Source organism: Lutra lutra, chromosome 5, assembly GCF_902655055.1.
Source record: "Lutra lutra chromosome 5, mLutLut1.2, whole genome shotgun sequence".
Lineage (NCBI taxonomy): Eukaryota > Metazoa > Chordata > Mammalia > Carnivora > Mustelidae > Lutra > Lutra lutra.
Window position 1 is genome coordinate 65,765,616 of NC_062282.1, and position 18,293 is coordinate 65,783,908.

General features: G+C 57.7%; 1 protein-coding gene across 3 annotated transcripts in view; it reads left to right on the plus strand.

Moving 5' to 3' along the window:
• Positions 1-1,049: 1,049 nt before the first annotated feature.
• The window catches only part of UNC5A (unc-5 netrin receptor A), a 60,577-nt gene continuing 43,333 nt past the window's right edge, over positions 1,050-18,293 (plus strand). For 2 of the 3 annotated variants that reach the window (XM_047729145.1, XM_047729147.1), the window contains exon 1: positions 1,050-1,335. In XM_047729145.1, coding sequence (XP_047585101.1) covers positions 1,266-1,335 — 70 coding nt within the window. In that variant the 5' untranslated portion in view covers positions 1,050-1,265. The remainder of the gene's footprint in view (positions 1,336-18,293) is intronic. The other variant, XM_047729146.1, reaches the window with a different exon arrangement.

Below are 18,293 nucleotides of genomic sequence, written 5' to 3' on the forward strand. Positions count from 1 at the left end.
CCTTCTCGTCCTTCTCCAGACCCAGAGTAGGACCGTCTCTTTTTCTGACAATTCGCCCTGGGTATATGTTGCGCGTTTGCCATTTCCTTTCTCCTTCAAGGCAACCGTCTGTTTATTTTAACCAGATTAGGGAATGGGGGTGGGGAGCAGGAGACTCCAACAGCGGTCACTGCTGGAGGCTACGGGAGACGACGTGACTTGCCCAAGGTCACAGATCTAGAAGGCGAAGGCGCCTAGACCCTATCCCGGGTCTCCTTAGCTTCTAAAGACCCGCTCAGTCCTTCACGCCCACATCTCTGGCGTCGTGCGCGCTCAGGGCGCAAACACCGCGCGCGCAGTCAGAGACGCGGTGCCCTGGGGTTGTTTTCCTTCAGCGAGAGGCGCCACGGGGTTAGAGAAATCTTGGGTCACACTGGGATCCACCAGGCTACACGGCTGGGACTGCAGGTGGCCCCGAGTCTGGCCTGCCCGAGCTCCGGGGCCCGGGTGCTCTCCCGCAGTCCCCTATCCAAGCCGCGGGCTGGTGGCGTACCGCAGCACGCTGACGGCCAGGGAACACTGCCGGGAGGCGGGGAGCGGAGTGGGGTGGGGGGAGAGGACTGCAGCGGAACCTGCCCCCGGCACCCCTGCCCCAGGCGGTTCTCCGCAGGCTGGCTCCGCGCCGGGGTCGCTGCAGCCCTGGGCCCCTCCCGGGCCACCTGTGCGCAGGCTGGCGGGCCTGGGAGAGCCCGGATCCGGAGAACCGATCCGTTCCGGGTTTCGGACTCCAGGCCCTGTCCCTGGAGACCGCGCGGGGCGGTGGGAGGCCTCCCCGCCCACCACCCCAACCCCTCCCCGGGGGAGCCTCGGGCAACGCCTGGAGGGATCCCCGGAGCTGGGGGTGGCCCGCGCGCGCAGCGTGGGGCGGCCCGGCCCCTCCTTCCTTCCCCCGCCCCTCCCTGCCGCCGCCCCGCTCCGCTGCTCCAGTCCGGGTTTTGCGGCGCCCGCCGGCCCGCTCCCCGGCTGCGGGCTCGGCGCGGCGGCTGGCTTGGTGCGCGGCGCGGCTGGCGCTGCGCTCCGCCCCGGCTGCATTGCTGTGCTCCGGGTGCCCAGGGGAGCCACGCGCCGCGTACGCCCCGCAGCCGGCCGCCCCGAGGCAGCGCAGTCCGCTGGCATGGGCCCCGGGGGCGCCCCGGGCTGGGGCTCTGGGCTGAGGCGCTGAAAGACGCCCTCCCGCCCGCGGGGCCCCGCGCCCGGCCGGCCCGCTCGCCCGCCCGCCTGCGGCCATGGCCGTCCGGCCCGGCCTTTGGCCAGCGCTCCTGGGCATGGTCCTCACCGTCTGGCTCCACGGCTCGGGTGAGTCACGCGCGCGCTCTTGGGTGGTTTGCGGGGGACTGTGCGCGCGAACGCTCGCTGCTCTGGGGGGTCCCTGACCCGCTGTGCCGGACCCGGCTGGAAGGCCCCTGAGGCCAAACTTTGCGAGGCGGGACGCGGGGGCCGCTTCTCGCTGCTGCGCAGCTTCCCCGCGCGCTTCCCCGGAAGCCTGGGTTCTGCCAAGTGCTGGAGCAGCTGTCAGCGCGCGGGGCTGGCGAGTGTAAACGCTCCACGCCTCCGGGCGGGGGAAGTTTGCTGGTTGCCCGGCCCCAGAGCAGAGTCGGGGGTTTGAATCAAAGCCCTGGGGAGCCTGACTCTGAGGGTCGCAGATTAGAAGATTTTGACCACATCCCAGTGCCCAGGAAAATGAGGAGGGGGCTTAAGATACCTCTTCCCGGTAGCATCTGACCCAAACAGCTACTCACAAATCCGACTTGGCACCTGGCCTCTGCCCACGTCCAGAACACAGTGTCCTCCTCTGTCCCCGCCACACGCTCGCACACGCACACACTCAGGCGTGGAAGCGCATACACCAGCCCCCCGCACTTGCAGCCTGCACTGTCAAAGGTCCGTGGCCCCTGGCCAGGGCTGTGGCTCCCAACCTCCTTGGTGCATGGGGGGCCAGAGTTGTGTACCGTGGGGTCGCTGCTGCTCTCCCTTCTAGCTTTCATTGCACCGCCCTTCCTTCTCCCTTCATGTCCCGTTGGCCACCCTAACCTGCTTGGTAACTAAGCTCTCAGCCCACCTCCCTTGGGGTGGGGGGAGTTCCCCAGCGTCCTTTGTCTGCTCTCCCTGAGCTTCCACCTGAGCTGAGTTGTTAGGGCCTTCTGATCATCCCCCCTCCCCACCATCCATGCACTTAGCAGAGCTGAGCTTATGTGTGTATTTGGGGGGGGGGGTGTCATTTGTGTGATCAAGGGAGCATGAGGCTCACCCTAGCAATGCTTGATTCTTGCTGTCCTGAGAACCTGGGGGATGCCTCCCAGCCTGGCTGGGCCATTGTTAATCCTAGGGGTCAGAAGGGAGTATTGGGGTTCCTGAGATGCAAAGCCAGACTGGAGATCAATGAGTGACAGCTGAGACCAGCCTGATGATTGAGGCTGATGGCTGTTTCTTTAAAGGGTCTCTGCGTAGCATATCCTGCACCCACACTGCCTGGCTGCCCTCCCCAGTCTATCCCCTCAGTCCTTGCTCTGCTCTACCCCATCCGTTTTCCAACACCCCATCATTCCCCCACCCCTGAAAGCCTCACTTTAGCAAACCCTCCTGCCCCATGACCTCCCCTTTTCATCCAGATCGAGCTGGGAGGCTGCGCTGCTGCTGGGTGTGTTCCTATTGCACACATATCCGTGTCCGGGTGGTGCGTGCAGCCCTGAGGGGGTGCAGGTTTGGTGAGCCAACCATGGTGAACTGGGGGTGTTCAATGTCCTCACACAGGGGAGGTGTTGCCAGATACCAAGTAGGCACCCAGGAAATGTTTACTGAGTCGGCTGTGTGTGAGAAGGCGGTGTGGTCATATCTGCATGTCGCCCACGTGAGCACGTGTGAGGGCTTTGGCTTGGCATGTGTGCCCTGGCGACGATGGGGGCTGGCAGTGTGTGCAGCATCGGTGTGTGGGGGACCAGATGAGCTTGTGTGATGGCTGGCCTGCTGCACGTGTGTGATGGTTGTAAGCAGTGGCATAGGTGAGCCCGTATGAATAGGATAAGGGGGTGATGGGTGCTGGCGAGTCAGGGTGCCACAGTCTGGGTGGGGAGGTTGCCACATTGGATGCCTCAGATGGTCACAGAGTAGAGGAACCGCGTCCCAGGTTGGTGGGGCACCTGTTGGGGCCTGGTCCGAGGTTGCCTCCAGAGGTGGCAGGTGGGCACCAATGCATGAGGGCCGCCCTGGAGTGGAGGCTGCCACTGAGCCTCCACTCTCAGCCTATGGGAGGAGCCTCTGAAGGGCATGCAGGGGCCCTTCTCCTTATCTGGGGTCTCTTACCGCTGTCCCCCACAGGCTCTGGGCACACGTGCCCAGGCAGGCTGGCCCAGAGATGACCCCAGCTCCTCCCGCACCTCCTCCCACACCACCCATCATCTCCTCGGCAACAGCAGCCAGTGAAAAATGTGTGTGAGTGGCTGAGGGAGAGACGGGCCAGTCGGGCAGCAGGGGGCGCAGGGGGCCAGCAGGACTGCAGCCTCCCGCTCCCCAGGCCAGGGGTCCACCCTCTGTCGCCACCTCACACAAAATCCTGTCCCTTCAGCACACTCACCCCCCACCCTGCATGGCCCCCGCACACAGAGACCCCGCCCCCACCCGGCCTCACAGCTTTTTCCCATTCATCCCTGTCACACAGCTGGCACCTGCCTCCCCGCCAGGGTGGGCCGCTCACACCTGTTGGTTGCCCGCCACGCAGATCTCTGCACTCCCAGGGGGAGGGGCCCGTGAGGAGCTGGCTCTCCTGGAAGGTGGTGCTGAGGGGCACCAAGCTCTGGTATTGTCCCTCCTGACCCCAGTCGTTGGTCCTGCTGGTCTCTTCTTCGGGCCCCACCCCCATCCTCAGGGCTGGTCCTGGACACCTCTGTTTGTCCCTCACCCCTGGACTAGAGCAGCTGGTTAGGGGAAGGGTGTCTTAATTCTTTAGGGCTAAGAGATACCCCCATCTCACCTTGCCTCAGGGATGGGTTGGGCTGGACTTTAGGGCCCCACAGGTGTCCCCAGGAGAAAGTTGGTCCTTTGACTGGCCTATCTGTTTTCCCTTGTCCATGTTGAGAGGGGCTGGCCTCAGGAAGCTGGGGATTGGCATCGATCCAAGTTCCAAAGCCCCAGCCAGGAGCCACTGGCAGGTTCCTTGGAGTGGCCAGCTCTGGCCTCAGCCAGGGGCCAGGAGCCCTCCTGTCTTACATAACTTTGTCCCTCCTGGGGCTGGTCTGGGCCCCAGACCTGCAGACTCAAGCCACACAGTCTTAAAGTCAGCCTGGGGTGGAGGGGCCCCATCTCTGCACAGAGGCCGTGGTGTTGACTGCCTGGGAACACACGTGTCCACATACATGCATGCCTGAGCCTTCTCTATCCAGGCCAACCCTCTCCTACGGCCCCCTCCTTGCCTTCCCCCTCCCTCTAGTCCTCCAGCCTGGGGCTGGAAACCTTGCAGTCTCTCTTGGCTCTCCCTTCTCCTTCACGCTTCATGTCTAATCTGTCACCAGGTCCTCCAGCTCAGCTCTACTTGTGACATTGCTCGTGTCCCTCTCTTCCTCTGTCAGCACTCCCGCCCCCCAGCCCCTTTCTCCCTCACCTTTCCCACCTGGATCAGTTCAGTGGCCACCCCTATTTATCTCCTTTTTGTGGCTCCTCTGCTTTGATTAATGTCCCTGGTATCCAGGCTGGAACCCCACTAGAAAGCCTTCTATGGCTCCCCAGTGCCTGAAAAAGAAGTCCAACCCTGAGCCTGGGGACCCTTAGGGAAACACCTGTATCATTACTGGGTCTTGGCTTTAACTGCCGGTGAGCTGGGCAGCCATGCCTGCAGACAATCTAGAGCTCCCTTGCCTTGCAGAACCTGGTGCGCCGGGCCCGCCAGCCACCCTCCCCACCCTATAGCTGACATCGTCTGCTCTGTGCAGACCTAGGCCAACTCCCCGGCTGCTGCCAGTCCCAACTCTTCTGCTTATCTCAGCCTCCAGCTTTAGTCCAGCTCCCTCCAGGAGGCCTCCCCGACTCCTCCCAGGCCCACAGCACATTGCTGAGCTTCGAGTGGCCTACAGGAAAGATTCCTCAGCCCCAGAGAGGCCTGTGGGGCCTGCGGGCATTGCCACCGTCCACAGTGCTGTGACCCTGCTTTTAGCCCCTAACGTGCTCTGAGTCACGGCCAGTCAAGTGCATATTTTTCCTCCACTTGTGTTTGGGTTCTCTGGCTAGGTAGGGAGGGCTGCCGCGGCTAGGGAGAGGAAGAGAAGTTTACTCTGCCCCCCCTTGGCAGCCCTCCCCCTCCCTGTCCCTGAACACAGACTTCTTCACTCTGGAGAGGCTGGAAATGGCTCCTGGCCAAGGTAGGAATGAGCAAATTAAAGCCCCACTATGGGGTGTCTGTGCCTTGGACCCTCACACAGATGGCAACCCAGCTCATGTGATCCTGTGTGTTTGTGGGTTCTTTGTACAGGGGTACAGGTCATATGCCCAGGACTACTGAGTAGGAATGTCCCTGCTCATCCCTACCCCTCCTAGCATAGATGATCCCAGATCAGTGTTTTGTCATGCGAATGATGTCATTCTGGGCCCCAGCCCCAAGGAATCAAGCGCTTGGAAGGTGGGGCAGGGGGGCACGAAACCATGGCATTGCCCATCCTGTCCCTGCGCATCTGCCCTGGTGGCCTCTTCCTTAGGCCCCACCCCGTCCTAAGGAATGGAATTGACACCAGGATTTGGGCTGCTCTGTGCAGAACCTGTTGGGACTTCTGATTCCTGAGACTGAGCACCAGGACAGTCAGGCCCCTGAGCCCCTAGGGATGGTTTCCTCACCACCCGGATGGAAGCTCAGTTTCCTGTGATCGGTTCTATTGGTCCATCCCTTCACTCCTCTTGTCTGCTCCCATGGCAATAGCATTGACAGGTGCTTCTTGCCTTCTGGGGAGCCTCAGCACCTTCCTCCTGTCAGGTAGCATAGAAAGGGCAGGGGCTTGGAAGACAGTCTTGGGTTTTAGTCTGAGCCACCTGGCTTTGGACAAGTAGCTTTTATTCCCCAGCCTGTTCCATGTTTTTGAATAGGTTATAGTAAGGAGATAATGGTCACATAGAGGGGCCCAGGATGAAACTCAACATGGAGCAGCCAGCTCTGGCTGTTTAACTCCTCCCATTTTCCCTGGCATTGAAGGGGCATGAGTCTTGAGGGCCCAAGTCCAGAGATAAGAGAGAAATACATTTGTGGCTGCTCCAGCCCCAGGCAGGAGTCCCAGGAAGGAGTCATGGTTTTAGGTGGAAGAAGTAAACACCCGCCCTTCCAATCTGTACACATACCGCCCCCTGCAGGGACTTGGGCCTGACACACACACCAGTTCCTCCAGTGCGCAAAGAACTTTGGGGCTCTATGAAAATGATGATTTGGGTTCAGCTTGTCCTGGAACCATGTCCCGATGGTCAGCTCTGACACAGAACATGGCAGTAAAAGGGTGCAGGCCCTGGACCGGACTAAATTTTAGTCCCAGTTCTGCCATTTGATTGCTTTGTGATCTTGGACAAGTCGCTTAACCTCTCTGCGCTGTTTTCCTCTTTGTATCCTAAGCATCAGACTTGATGACTCTATTGGAGCAGAGGCTGGTGCACAGGGAGGCTGCCTTGGGAGCCTGGGGTGGATCGTGCCCTTAGCAGCAGTTTCCCCCAGGACCTGCTCACACCTGCCCAGCACCCACTGAATCCCCCAACCACCCCCGCGGTAGCCGCCTGCATTGCCTTAGAGCCAGGGGCCGAAGGTGACTGTGAAGCAGAGGTGGCAACTGTGAGTCCCAGAGCCTGAGTCAGGAACCAGGGCCCTGCCTTAACTGATGAACACCCCCAATGGCAAAAACAGGCCTTCTTAGGGCCGCCCAAAAGGTCAGAGTGTCAGTGCCCACAGCCCACCCCTTCCCCAGGCACAGATGTCAGAAGCCGCAAGCAGCCTTTGGCCCTCAGGAGCCAGGATCCCAGGCATGTCCAGGAGGTGATGGAATGGCTGAGTCGGCAGTTCTGGAGTCTGGGTTTGGACTAGGACTTGGACTAGGGTGAGGAATTAAGTCGTGCAAGTGCAGGGTCAGCCTCCTTCAATTTTGTGCCCTTGGCACCCCCTGTGCGCCGCCCTAGTCCTAGCCAGCTCTCTGGCTTTCTTGTCTATAAAAAAATGGTGTGCTGAGAGGACCTAATTCACAGGGCTGTTGTGTGGATTAGGTGGACTAATGCATGTCATTGGTGTGTCATAGTCCAGGCACGCAGTAGGCACTCTGTAAATGTTAGCACTTGATGGTGATGGATACAGCAGAGGGCACTGTTTTGTCCTCACTTCTGGGGAGTCCTTGGTGCCATCTCTGTGGGAGAGGGTGCAGCTGGGGGTCCGGGTGGGAAGGCAGAGGCCTGAGGGGAGGCCTGCATTTTGGCTGGCGTTTTTTTTCTCTCTTTTGCAGCCCCCGCTTCCCTTCTCCAGGTGTGGTTGTAGACAACCCCATCCCAGCCCTGCCTGAGAGGGGAAAGAAGGAGGGAGAGACTGAGAAATCTAGAGGCCTGAGTGGCAGCTGCTCGTCCCCAGGGTAGGTCACAAAGAGGCAGGATTTAGGTCCCACTTAGATGGGGGAGGGGCCCCCTGAAGAGAGCACCAAGGGCCAGCGCCCTGATGGGTGAATTCCCAGAGCTAGGACCCTCCCCACACCTAGATGTCAGAGCTCTGTCCATCTGGAAGGCTCAGGGTCACCTTGAGCTCCAGGCAAATATGTCCTGCGATTTGGGGAGGGGAGTCAGGCTAGACTGACTGAGCCCGAACTGCAACTGCAGGGCCCTTGGCGTGGAGAGCTCGGACCCTGTACTCCACCTCTGCCGGGTACCTCCCCAGCCAGGAGGGCAGGTGGGACCCCACCTCCCCCCACCGCCCCACCCCAGCACTTCCAGCAGAGAGCTTGCTGGGAGTACACCGGAGTGAGACCCTACCCCTCCTAATTGGGACAGAGACCACATTGAGTTGAGAGGCTGCTGGGTACCCCCTCTCCCTGCCTGCTTCTTCCAGCCCTCTCACTCCTCCCCAACGAAAGGATGCCAGGCACGGGCAGGTAGAAGTGCTTCCTTAGAGTCCCCTCGTGACCGGAGCCTGACCTGCTTCCAAAAAACCATCCCCACTCCGTGGCCCGGTTGGTTCGGATAGCTTGGCGGGCGGGGGTCCCGGGCTAGACGCCGGCTGCCGGGCACGTTCACGGCCGAGGGGCGGCAGAGACCCGAGCCAGTGGGAGCCTGAGCCCGAGGGATTAGCAATTAGCCGGCTCGCCCGCGGGGGCTCTGGGGAGGGGCACCCTGGGGGTGCGTCCGGCCCCCGTGGCCCCGCCTCTGCCCCGGCGCCAAGGCTGATTGCGCCGGGAACTCGGGAACTGGCGGCGGCGGGCTAGAGGCAGGGGCTGGGGAAGGGGCGGGATCCCTCCGCCCGCCAGCCCGCCCGCGGCCGCCCGCGGGATTAGCGGCTCTTTGTTCGGGGCCTGTTAACAAGTTCCTGGCTGAGCGCTCGGCTGCCGCCGGGGGAGCGGGCGTCCAGCCTCCGTGCACCACCGCTCGGCGGCTCCTCGGCGCCTGGATTCTAGCGCCCAGCTGCACCCCCGCCCCTGCAGCCCTCCCTGGGCCTCCGAGACGGGGCTAGCCAGTGGGCCCCACTGGCGGGTGGGGTGGGGTGCGTAGGACGTCCAGAGCACCCCCGCTGACCTCGCTTCCCAAGGGACAAGAGCGCGGAGCTCCGTGAGCACCTCCTGTAAGCCGGGGGCTTCGAATGCGCCGCGGTGTTGGTCCCATTTTACTGATGAGGGAGGGCATGGTTTCCTGTAGTTCGGGCCGAATTAGGCAGGGCTGGAGTTCCCGTCCAGGTCTTTGACTCCAAAACTCATCCTGCCTCTGCTAGGCGAGAAACGGGGTAGGGGAGAGGTGGAGCCTTCAGTGGCTGTAAACTGTTACCTTTTTTACTCCTAATTAAATTCGTAATGGTAATAATCATGGCCCACGCTGGGCTCTGCCTGCATTATTTGATCAGAACCTCAGGACAACCCACAAGATATGTGAAGTTAGTCCCATTTATTCGATGAAGACACTGAGGCTCAGAGAAGTGGCAGGGCTAGAACCTTGTTACTGCTCAGCCTGACCCCGTTCCCTACCCCCTCCCACACTGTGGGGAGCAGAACACTATACCACGTGGTCGTTTACTGTCAGGGTCTTGTCTGGTGGCCCATGGACATGAAAGACTGTAGGAGAAAGTCAGGGGACCTTAATTCTCTGTGTGGTCTTGGGCTAATCCCCCCACCCTTCCAAGCTCATTGCCCCCTCTATATCCTGCCCCATCTTGGGTGCTTCCTGAATGTCCAGGCCACAGGATTTGAATATAAACCCCCTGGGTTGGCTTTCCAACTTGCCGCCCTCACCGTACTCCTTCAGGTGGTTGGAACTGTTCAAAGCCACTTTCTTAGAATGAGGAGGAATCCTTCCCAGTAAGCTCCCCCAAATGGCTCTTGGCTCTTCCTTCTGGGGCCACGCTGAATGGCTTCCCCCTTTTCACTTATTTAAGACAGGGCCTCAGCCTGGCCCCATCTGCTCTTAACAGGCCAGGCATCTCCAGTCCTTTCAGCTGTTCCTCATGTAGCATGGTTCCAAGCCCCTTCTCTGTCCCCTGCATCCTTGTTACCTGCCTCTGGATGTCAGTCCCAGCTCAACCCACTGTGACACAATGCCCTGGCATGAACTCGCAAAGGATACTAAGTGTATCTATTGCAAATACTGGGAAACCCAACCCAAAGTGACTTAAGCAAAAAGGGATTTATTGGCGTGTGGATCTGAAAGACCAGGAGTAGGTCAGCTTCAGGCATGGTTGGATCCAGGAGGGACAGTGGGACCAGGATTCATGCCTCATCTCTGCTCTTCGGGGGCTGGCACCACTGTCTGATAGCCTCTACCCTCCCAGTTCCAAGGTGGCTGCCACAACTTACCAGGGTACATTCTTGAAGGCCCAATCCAGGGAGAAGGAGGGAGCATCCCTTCCCTCAGCCATCCAACAAATGCCTGGGTCCTTCCTCATTGGGCTAACTCAAGTGCTGTGCCATGGGAACCAGTCCCCACAGCCAAGCTGTCTATGCCACTGTCCTGTGTGCCATCACTCACAGTTTGTCCACCGAGAAGAGATGAGCACATTGTTCTCGGGTTTAACCAGTGTGTCATCAACCTAGGTTGCCCAAATATTTAATAAGAACGCTGAAGAGCACCAAGGTCACAGTCTTAGGCTCAAAGGGGAAGACCCAAATTTGGATCCACATTAGCTATTTACTCAGCGGTGTTAGAAAACAATGCTGGCGGTCCAGCTGGTTTTGCATTCCTTTAAATATGCTGCCATCCGGTTCCTGTGTCTCCATTTGCACATCCTGAGATACTCTATCAGGTGTCTGGCGGAAATCCAGATACACTGTTTCCAGTCTGGCCCTGACCCACCAGAACAGTAAATCTGTGATCAGGGAAGCTGGTCTGGAGGGAAGGGTCTGCAGGATTCCCGGTATGGCCCCGTGTGGCTCTACCTTCCTCGCTCAGCTGTAGCCAACAGAGAAGCTCCACTGGAAGCATGCCTGGGGTTTGCATCGGGTCCTCAGGCTGAGGCCCCTTCAGTGGACATTTTTTGGGTTTTGCATTTGTCCCACTTCCATTCCTGGGCCCACTAGGATCCCATGACCTCGCCTTTTAGATACAACCTTAGTGGGGATTTGGGGGAGCCCCTAATCTCAGCAGCAGGACCCAATAAAACAGGTAAGTCATTTCCCTGCTCCTAGTTCCTTTCTCACTTCAGCACCTGCTTTTAAGCCTCTTGCCCCTTCTCTCAATGACCCAATTTCTTGCCAGGATCTTCCCTTTTTTGCTTAAATTTGTGAGAATGGATTTTGTTGCTTGCACTTGAAAAACCCTGATGCATTCACCAAATCCAGCTTGCCTCCTCTTCTGAAAATTTAGCTGCAGCTCAGGCATCTCCTGCCCCATGACCACTCCCATTCCCACTTTCTTGGAGATCAGTACGAGATCCTCTGCCAACACCTGGGGTGGGATCTGTCTGGCCCAGAAGACCTGAACTCATTCCAAACAACCACTCGGCCTCTCTGATCATGTCTTCTTGATCTTCAGTGCTTTCTTACTAGAGTGTGCCCTGCCCCTCCAGGTCAGTGTCCTCAGCTACAGACTGGTGGGGTGGGAAGTCCGACTTCCCAGAGCCCCCCAAAGAGCAGGCTTGCCCTTTCCTGCTCTTCCTCCTCCAAGCGCCCCCTGCACCGTGTGGCTCTGGCATTTCTCTGCAGGCCACAGCTGGACCTGAGCTCAGCCCTCCCTACGTGCTTCTCCACCCCATGTCTCTTGTCAGTGGTTTTGTACTTGGTTTGGGGCCATCTTTCCGTGTTGGTCACGTCTGGTCAGAATCTGAGCCTACCAAAAGTCTCAGAGCTTCCCTGACACTATTCCAGAGACCTTTATTTCTCCAGATCCTTTGGGATCATACAGCCAGAGGTCCACTTTTGAGACCCACCCATTCCTCTCAAGACCCCTATCCTTTTAGATCCCTGGCTCTATGGGGGGAGAAGGGGCTGTTTTTGTGTGGATTGCCTGAAGCCCACCACCCACAGGCCAGGCTGCTTTTCTGAGGGTGGTCAGCATTCCCTCCCCAGCAGCGATGTGCTGCTAAATGTTTAACACTTGGCACTCTGGGAGAGCTGGAGGGCTGATTTGCCAATTTCCATGGTGTAAATACTCCCACTATGGCCTATTTTAAGCTACCAATGTGATGTCAACTGGCTTGCAACATTCTAGAAATATTAATGAGGGGCTCTCTCTCTCTCTCTTTTTAGATTTATTTATTTTAGAGAGAGAGCACACGTGAGCATGAGGGAGAGGGACCAAAGTGATTTGGGATCGGACCCTGAGACTATGGGCTGAGCCGAAATCAGGAGTTGGACACTTAACCGACTGAGCCGCCCAGGCAGCCCAGTGATGGGCTCTCTTTAACAGAAGCTGTTCCCTGGTTACCCAGTCCTCTGAAGAAGTGGTCACAGGAAGGGAGTGACAAAGGCTTCTTAGTCCTCAGCCTATAGGCTTGGGTTGGAGGGCTGCTCCTTCTGAACACTAGGCACTTTGGTGGGCTGAGGCTGGGGAGTCCCTAAAGCATGAGACACACTATGAGCCAGGGCTCTGCAGGTGATGGTTAGAATCTTCAACTGGATGACCTTAGGCAGAGGACTTCAGCTCTCTGTGCCTCGGTTTCCTCATCCAGAAAATATGGATAATGAAAGGTTCCTTCCTCATAGAGTTGCAAGGAGTAAATGAGATATTCCATGGGGAGCAACTTAGCCCCATGCCAGGCCCACACAGCAGGGGCTGCCCATGCTATGGGGACACTTTGGGCCTCCCTCCCGGGACCACAGCCCAGAAGTGTAAGGTCCTTAGTGGACATAAATGGCAGAGAGCCGTAAGGGCAAGGCCCTGCTGGCTTGGAATCTTGGGAAGGTGCTTATTCTGAGGTACAAGCTTTCGTGGGGGGGTTTGAAAAGGAAGGCTGACATGGTGAAGGGTGACGCACCTCCAGTCACCCTTGTGGCTAGGTGTGACGCCTCCCAGCCTAGAGGCTGAAGGATGAGCAGAGCAGAAGGACGGCAGGGGCCACAGCAACATCGGAGAGCCTCGGTTGGCCAGGCAGGGGTACCCTACCCACTGGCCTGCAGACTGGGCAGAGCATGTCTCCGGGGCTTTTCCTGGCTGCCCCCATCCTCTGCTCCTGAGTTCCAGGGGCCCCGAGGCCAGAAGAAAGGGACTCCACCTGGGGCCTTGGCAGGTGGTGGGATGGGCCAGATGATGAAGGCACAGGCATTCCCTGGTGACTGTGTGTGTACAGGGGACGCTGGGAGGCACAGCCAGCTGGAGCAGACGGGGCCCGAGGGGAACCAACAAGTGATAGGGCTGGCTTCGTTGTCACTGGGGAGTGACAGGAGGCGAGTGGTGTTTAAGGAAGATTAATCTGGCAGTGTGTGGAGGATAGATGGGAGCAAGGAGAGGCTGGAGGCAAGGAGACCAACCAGGAGGCTGTGGCGGTCATCCAGGCAAGAAATGATGAGCCCCCTGCCCTTTCCCAGTGAGCAAGCAGCAGGGATGGAGTAAAAGAGATGGATGTGGGAGATGTTTGAAAGGAGGAGCCCCTGGATGTTACATGTTGGGGGCAAGGGATCAGGAGGAGGCAGACATGATTCAGAGCTCTTGAGTCAGGGGAAGTGATGTCAGAAAGAGAAAATGGATTGGGAGCTGTGTAATGGAGGGGAGAGAGGCCAAGAGAGCAAGAAGGCTGCCCAGCGCCGGGGGCTCCAACCGGGGTAGTGCACCCTGCCGAGCCCTCTTCAGAGCACGGCCATCCACCTGGGCACTTTGGCCATAAGCAACAGCACCTGCCTCGGGCCTGTGGGTAACCAACAGACAGACTTCAGTCATGTCCTAAGAGAGAAGTCCTCAAAGGCCTGGGTGGGGATGGGGTTGTACTATTTAATTTCAGGCACTGAAGCCAGGAAGGGAAGGTAGATTGGCTTTGTTCTGTGTAGCCCCACAGGGTAGGGTCAGGACCAGCAGCGGGGAGACACAGGAGACTGAGAGAGACCATCCTAACAGGTGGTGACACGGGCTGTGTCAGGAGGCAGTGAGCTCCCCGTCTGGCAGGAGGAGGGTGTGGGGGAGGCTGTTGAAACAGGCCATTTTGGGGCCTCTCAAGGAGACCATGGGTGGGAGGCAGGTGGCTTTGGTGAGGCTCTGTGGTAAAGGGGCAAGGCCTTTAGGATCCAGAATCGACTTGGGCTCTACTCTGCCCCTCATTGCCCTTCCTCATTGCCCTTGGGAAGTTTCACGCCCTTTGGGAACTGGGTTTCTGGCAAGTTGACCCTCATTGTGTGGGATGTTGGAGTTTTCTCTGTGGTTTTGAGCATTTGAAACTTGTCCTCGTGGGCACAGCACCTCTCCCCTTAGCTGACTTCCTCCCGACACCAGGTGGTCCTGTTGGGATAGTCAATCCTGGGCAGATCCTGGTGCAGATCCTAGGCTCTGTGATTGGTTCCAAGCGGCCATGTGACCAGTCGGGATTCTTCTTGTGGCTTTTCCCACGGGGAGGTGGAGAAATTGCCTTCTCTGCCTCTGGGGTTGGCAGCTGTGAGATGCAGGTGGGGACTTGGGCCAGCGGCAACTGCTCCCCGCTTGTGTGGAGAGAGCCTGTTGGGTGAGGGCCATGAGGCCAATCCATCAGGAACTCAGAGACAGACAGCAGGGAAGATTGTCCTGGTGGCCCTAAGGCCCTAGAGACTAGGGTCCCTGCACTCTTCTGTCAGTCCCATTAGAACATCCTCTTTAGGCTTACAACTGGTGTGGGCTGGGTTTTGGTACCTGCACCTGAAAGGGGCCTGGCACAGAATCTCAGGAGAATGCCTCGCGGTTGGCAAGGCACGCACCGGAAGGTAGCAGTGTGGAGAGCGTTCGGCCCCCAGCTGGCAGATACAGCATTCTAAAAAATAGAGAATTCACACACACAAAAACCCAGATCTTGGGCTTCCCTTGAAGAGTCAGATCCGGGTACTGAGACCCCATTTTCCTGAGGGGACAGCAGCCGGGACCAGGCTGTCCCCTTGGCGGGTGTGCCCCCACCACTCATGCACACAGGCTGCGTTCTGTGCCTCGCACACTGTGCTTGGCATGTGGCGGGCATATTCCTGCCCCTCCCTGCCTTCCAGCTTGAAGAGCCTGCATTTGGGGCCTTGGATGTCACCTGTGCATTTTGAGGCGGCAGCAGAGGGGCAGGCGGAAACATCTAAATGACTGTTGGGAAGGTAGGACAGGCCCTTGGAGATGCAGTGAGGGTGGGAAGTGGAGAGGAAAGATCCCATTCTGAGGAGCAACTGGGGTTGGCTACCACTGACACAGGGAAGGAAAATTTGGGAGGAGTTTCTGAGGAAGCCAGAGACAGACCAAAGAGAGAGCAGTGGAAGCCAGGAGAGTTTCAAATTTGGAGCAGGGCTGGGAGGCGGCGGCAAGGAGGGCTGCAGGCGGGGACGGAACTTGCAGATGAGGCCTGGAGGACCCACGCCGGTCGAAGCCCAGCAGGACCTGCTTGGGACCTATGCTTGGAAGTACAGAACCAGCACTAGAGAGTGTGGAAAAGTGGGTGTCAGGACACAGCAGACACTCAGAAATTGTCGAGCTCGGGTGCAAGGATATTAGAGCCAGAAAAGGCTCTGGTCCAGGTAGATTCTTCAGAGGAAGAACCTGAGCAAAGGGAGCAGGGGCAGCACAAGGTTGAGAGCCGAGTGTTTGCAAATCGCTTGTACAGAAGCTCTCGGCAGGTGGGCTGCGACATGAAATGACCACCCAGAGTCACACCCACAGAGCCAGGTTGCAGCCCTGCCCCTCTGCATGCCATCTGTGGAAGAGGGTGCGGCAGGAGGCCCAGGGCCCCAGGGAGCTTGTGAGGGAAGTGGAGCCGATGGATTGCAGGACGGGTCCAGGTGAGGGTGGGGGCACACCTGTCATTAAGAATCTGATGGAGCACCTCCTGGTGCCTGGCCAGGCGTTCTGCACTGTGAATACACAGTGAGCAAGGCAGGAACTGCCCTACCCTGAGGAACTCCCATTCTAGTGGGAGGAGAGGACCATCAGCCAGTACACTCAGATAATGAGGAATGTTCTCCAGGAGCTGGAAGGCAGGCACAGAGACCGCATGGCCAGGTGACCATGAGTGAGCTCATGCAGGCATGTCAGGTGCTGGTTAGACTGGATGGTCAGACATCTCTGAGGAAGTGACATGCCAGCTGAGTCCCGAGTGACAGGCAGAGCCAGAGCGTGCACCAGCCTGGAAGTGGGAATGAACTTGGTTACTAAGGGGTCCATTGTGATCTGGGCGCAGGGACATATGGAATTAGGTGAAGAGAAAGCAGAAGGACTTCTCTCTGTGTTCGTTGATGCTATAGCCCCCACCCCTTGTCTACGAGAAAGGCACAAAAGTGCTGAATTAGATCTGACGAGGCCAGCAGGGGTGACAGAGGTGGCTAAGAGGCAGGGCGGGCCACCAGAGAGCCCAGGTCTGGAGCGGCCAGACCCTGCTCTATCCTGGGGGTGAGGAGGCTGGAGCCCTAGGCCAGATGTGCGCCTTGGCCTCACTGTGAAATGGAGCCAGTAATCCAGAATGACCCAGGCCTGGGCTGTCCTGGAGCTGATCCTGAGACAGGGGCGGGGAGAAGGCAAGACAGGCCTGTAATCTTGGAGTCTGCTGCTCCCACCACCTCCCGGACCAAATACTGGCCTGTAAAATGAGCAGAAGGAGGTCTGGTGAAGTTGAGGTTCATTCCCTTCTCAAATGCTTTGACGCATGTATACATATACGCAAACATGTATTTTTTAATTGGCGTGAAACTCCCGTCGCATTTTAAAATACACGATTTCATGGCGTTTAGTACATTCACAGTGTTGTATAAGCATCATCTCCTTTTAGTTGCAAAAGATTTTCTTCACCCCAAGGAGTTACCCCCTTAGCAGGTGCTCCCCACCCCTCCTTCCCCCCAGCCCCTGGCAGACACTAGCCTGCTGGCTGTCCCCGTGTAGTGGCCTATTCTGGGTAGTTTTCATGTAAATGGAAATGGCGCAGTGCCTTCCATGTAGCGCCACGCTGGGGCGCATATCAGTACATGGTTCCTCTTTATGGCCGAATAATACTCCTTTGTACCAATAGACCACGTTTGTTTATCCATTGTCATCCGTTTGGGTTGTTTCCACCTTTTGGCTCCTGTGAACAACGCCACTTTGAACACTTGTGTGTCAGTATTCGTTTGAGCACCTGTTCTCAGTTCTCTTCGGTATATACCCCGGAGTGGAATTGCTGGATCCTATGGTAATCCTAGGTTTCATTTTTTGAGGAAACATCAAATTGTCTTCCTCAGCAACTGCACCATTTTATGCTCCCACCAGCAAGGCATGAGGGTTCCAGTGTCTCCACATCGTAATGCTAATTTCTGATCCATTAAATTCTTGAAAAAATTGTTTTTCTCCTCTCCTGGTGCTCCTGCTTTGCTCACGCCTAAATCCACGTGGAGTGTGCCATGAGGCCGGCCAGTGCTGCGCGGTGTGGCTCTCATGGTCCAGAGATGGCATCGGAGGGCAGGCCAGGGGGTGAGCCCGCCCCCAGGCTGCTGGGGACACCTGGTCCTGCAGCAGGCATGGGTCAGGCCTGCTGTCAAGGATGGGGCTGGGCCTTCCTGGGCCCTCAGAGACTCCTGTGGCCCTCTGCTGCTCCTTCTCCCTCTGTACCTGCCCCCAGCCCCTAGCTGGGAGCTGCCCTCGCCACCCCTCTGCTCTGTTCTGTGTGTGCGTCTCATCATCAGGATAAATGTAGCTACAAACAATGCGGCGGGCTGGGTGCTAATTTGTCAGACGCAGTGCACGGCTGTGATTCCGAATACATTAACATTTTCACATGAAATCATTTCAATTTTTAGTGATTAAGAAGTATTTGTTTTAAAGCATCAGGATGATTTACTGCAGGCCTGGGAGGCAGTGGGGGCAGGGGTGGGGGAGCCCCCAGGTGTGATGTCATTCACGGGCACCAGCGTAAGCCGGGCTCACACCAGTCGTCACCCTGTGCCTACCTGTGCCCGTTACAGGCTTCCTGGGTGTGGGGCTGGTGTTGGCAAGGAGTGGGGGTGTTGTAGGACCAGGGGGTAGAGACAGTGGTCTGAGGGTCCCTCAAAGGCACTGGGACCCATAAGCTTCGGCTGCCACTATCTTTTCTTGCCTCGTCTCCATGTCATTCAAGCCTCATGAAAGTCACCTCCTCACAGAGGTTCCCCTTGGCCCCCTAGCCTCATGTGGCAGCTTTGCAACATCAGAAGTGACCTTCTTTATTGATTTACTTATTTGTTTATTTTCTCTCCCCCATCCCAATATTAGCTTCTTGAGGGACTTTGGCCTGCTCCCTGCTATATCTCCTAGGCCTAGAACAAGCGTGGCACTAAGTAGAAGCTCAGTATTTGTTGGATGGATGGATGGGTGAGTGGACAGGTGGATGGATGGGTGGATGGATGGATGGTTGGATATAGAGTGGCACGGAAGACCCCTCACCATATGTCGCATCCTATCATCTTTGAATCAAGCTCTCTGTGACTTGCGGAAACCCAACCTTTCCTGGCAAGTCACCTCTGGTGTGCCAGACTCTG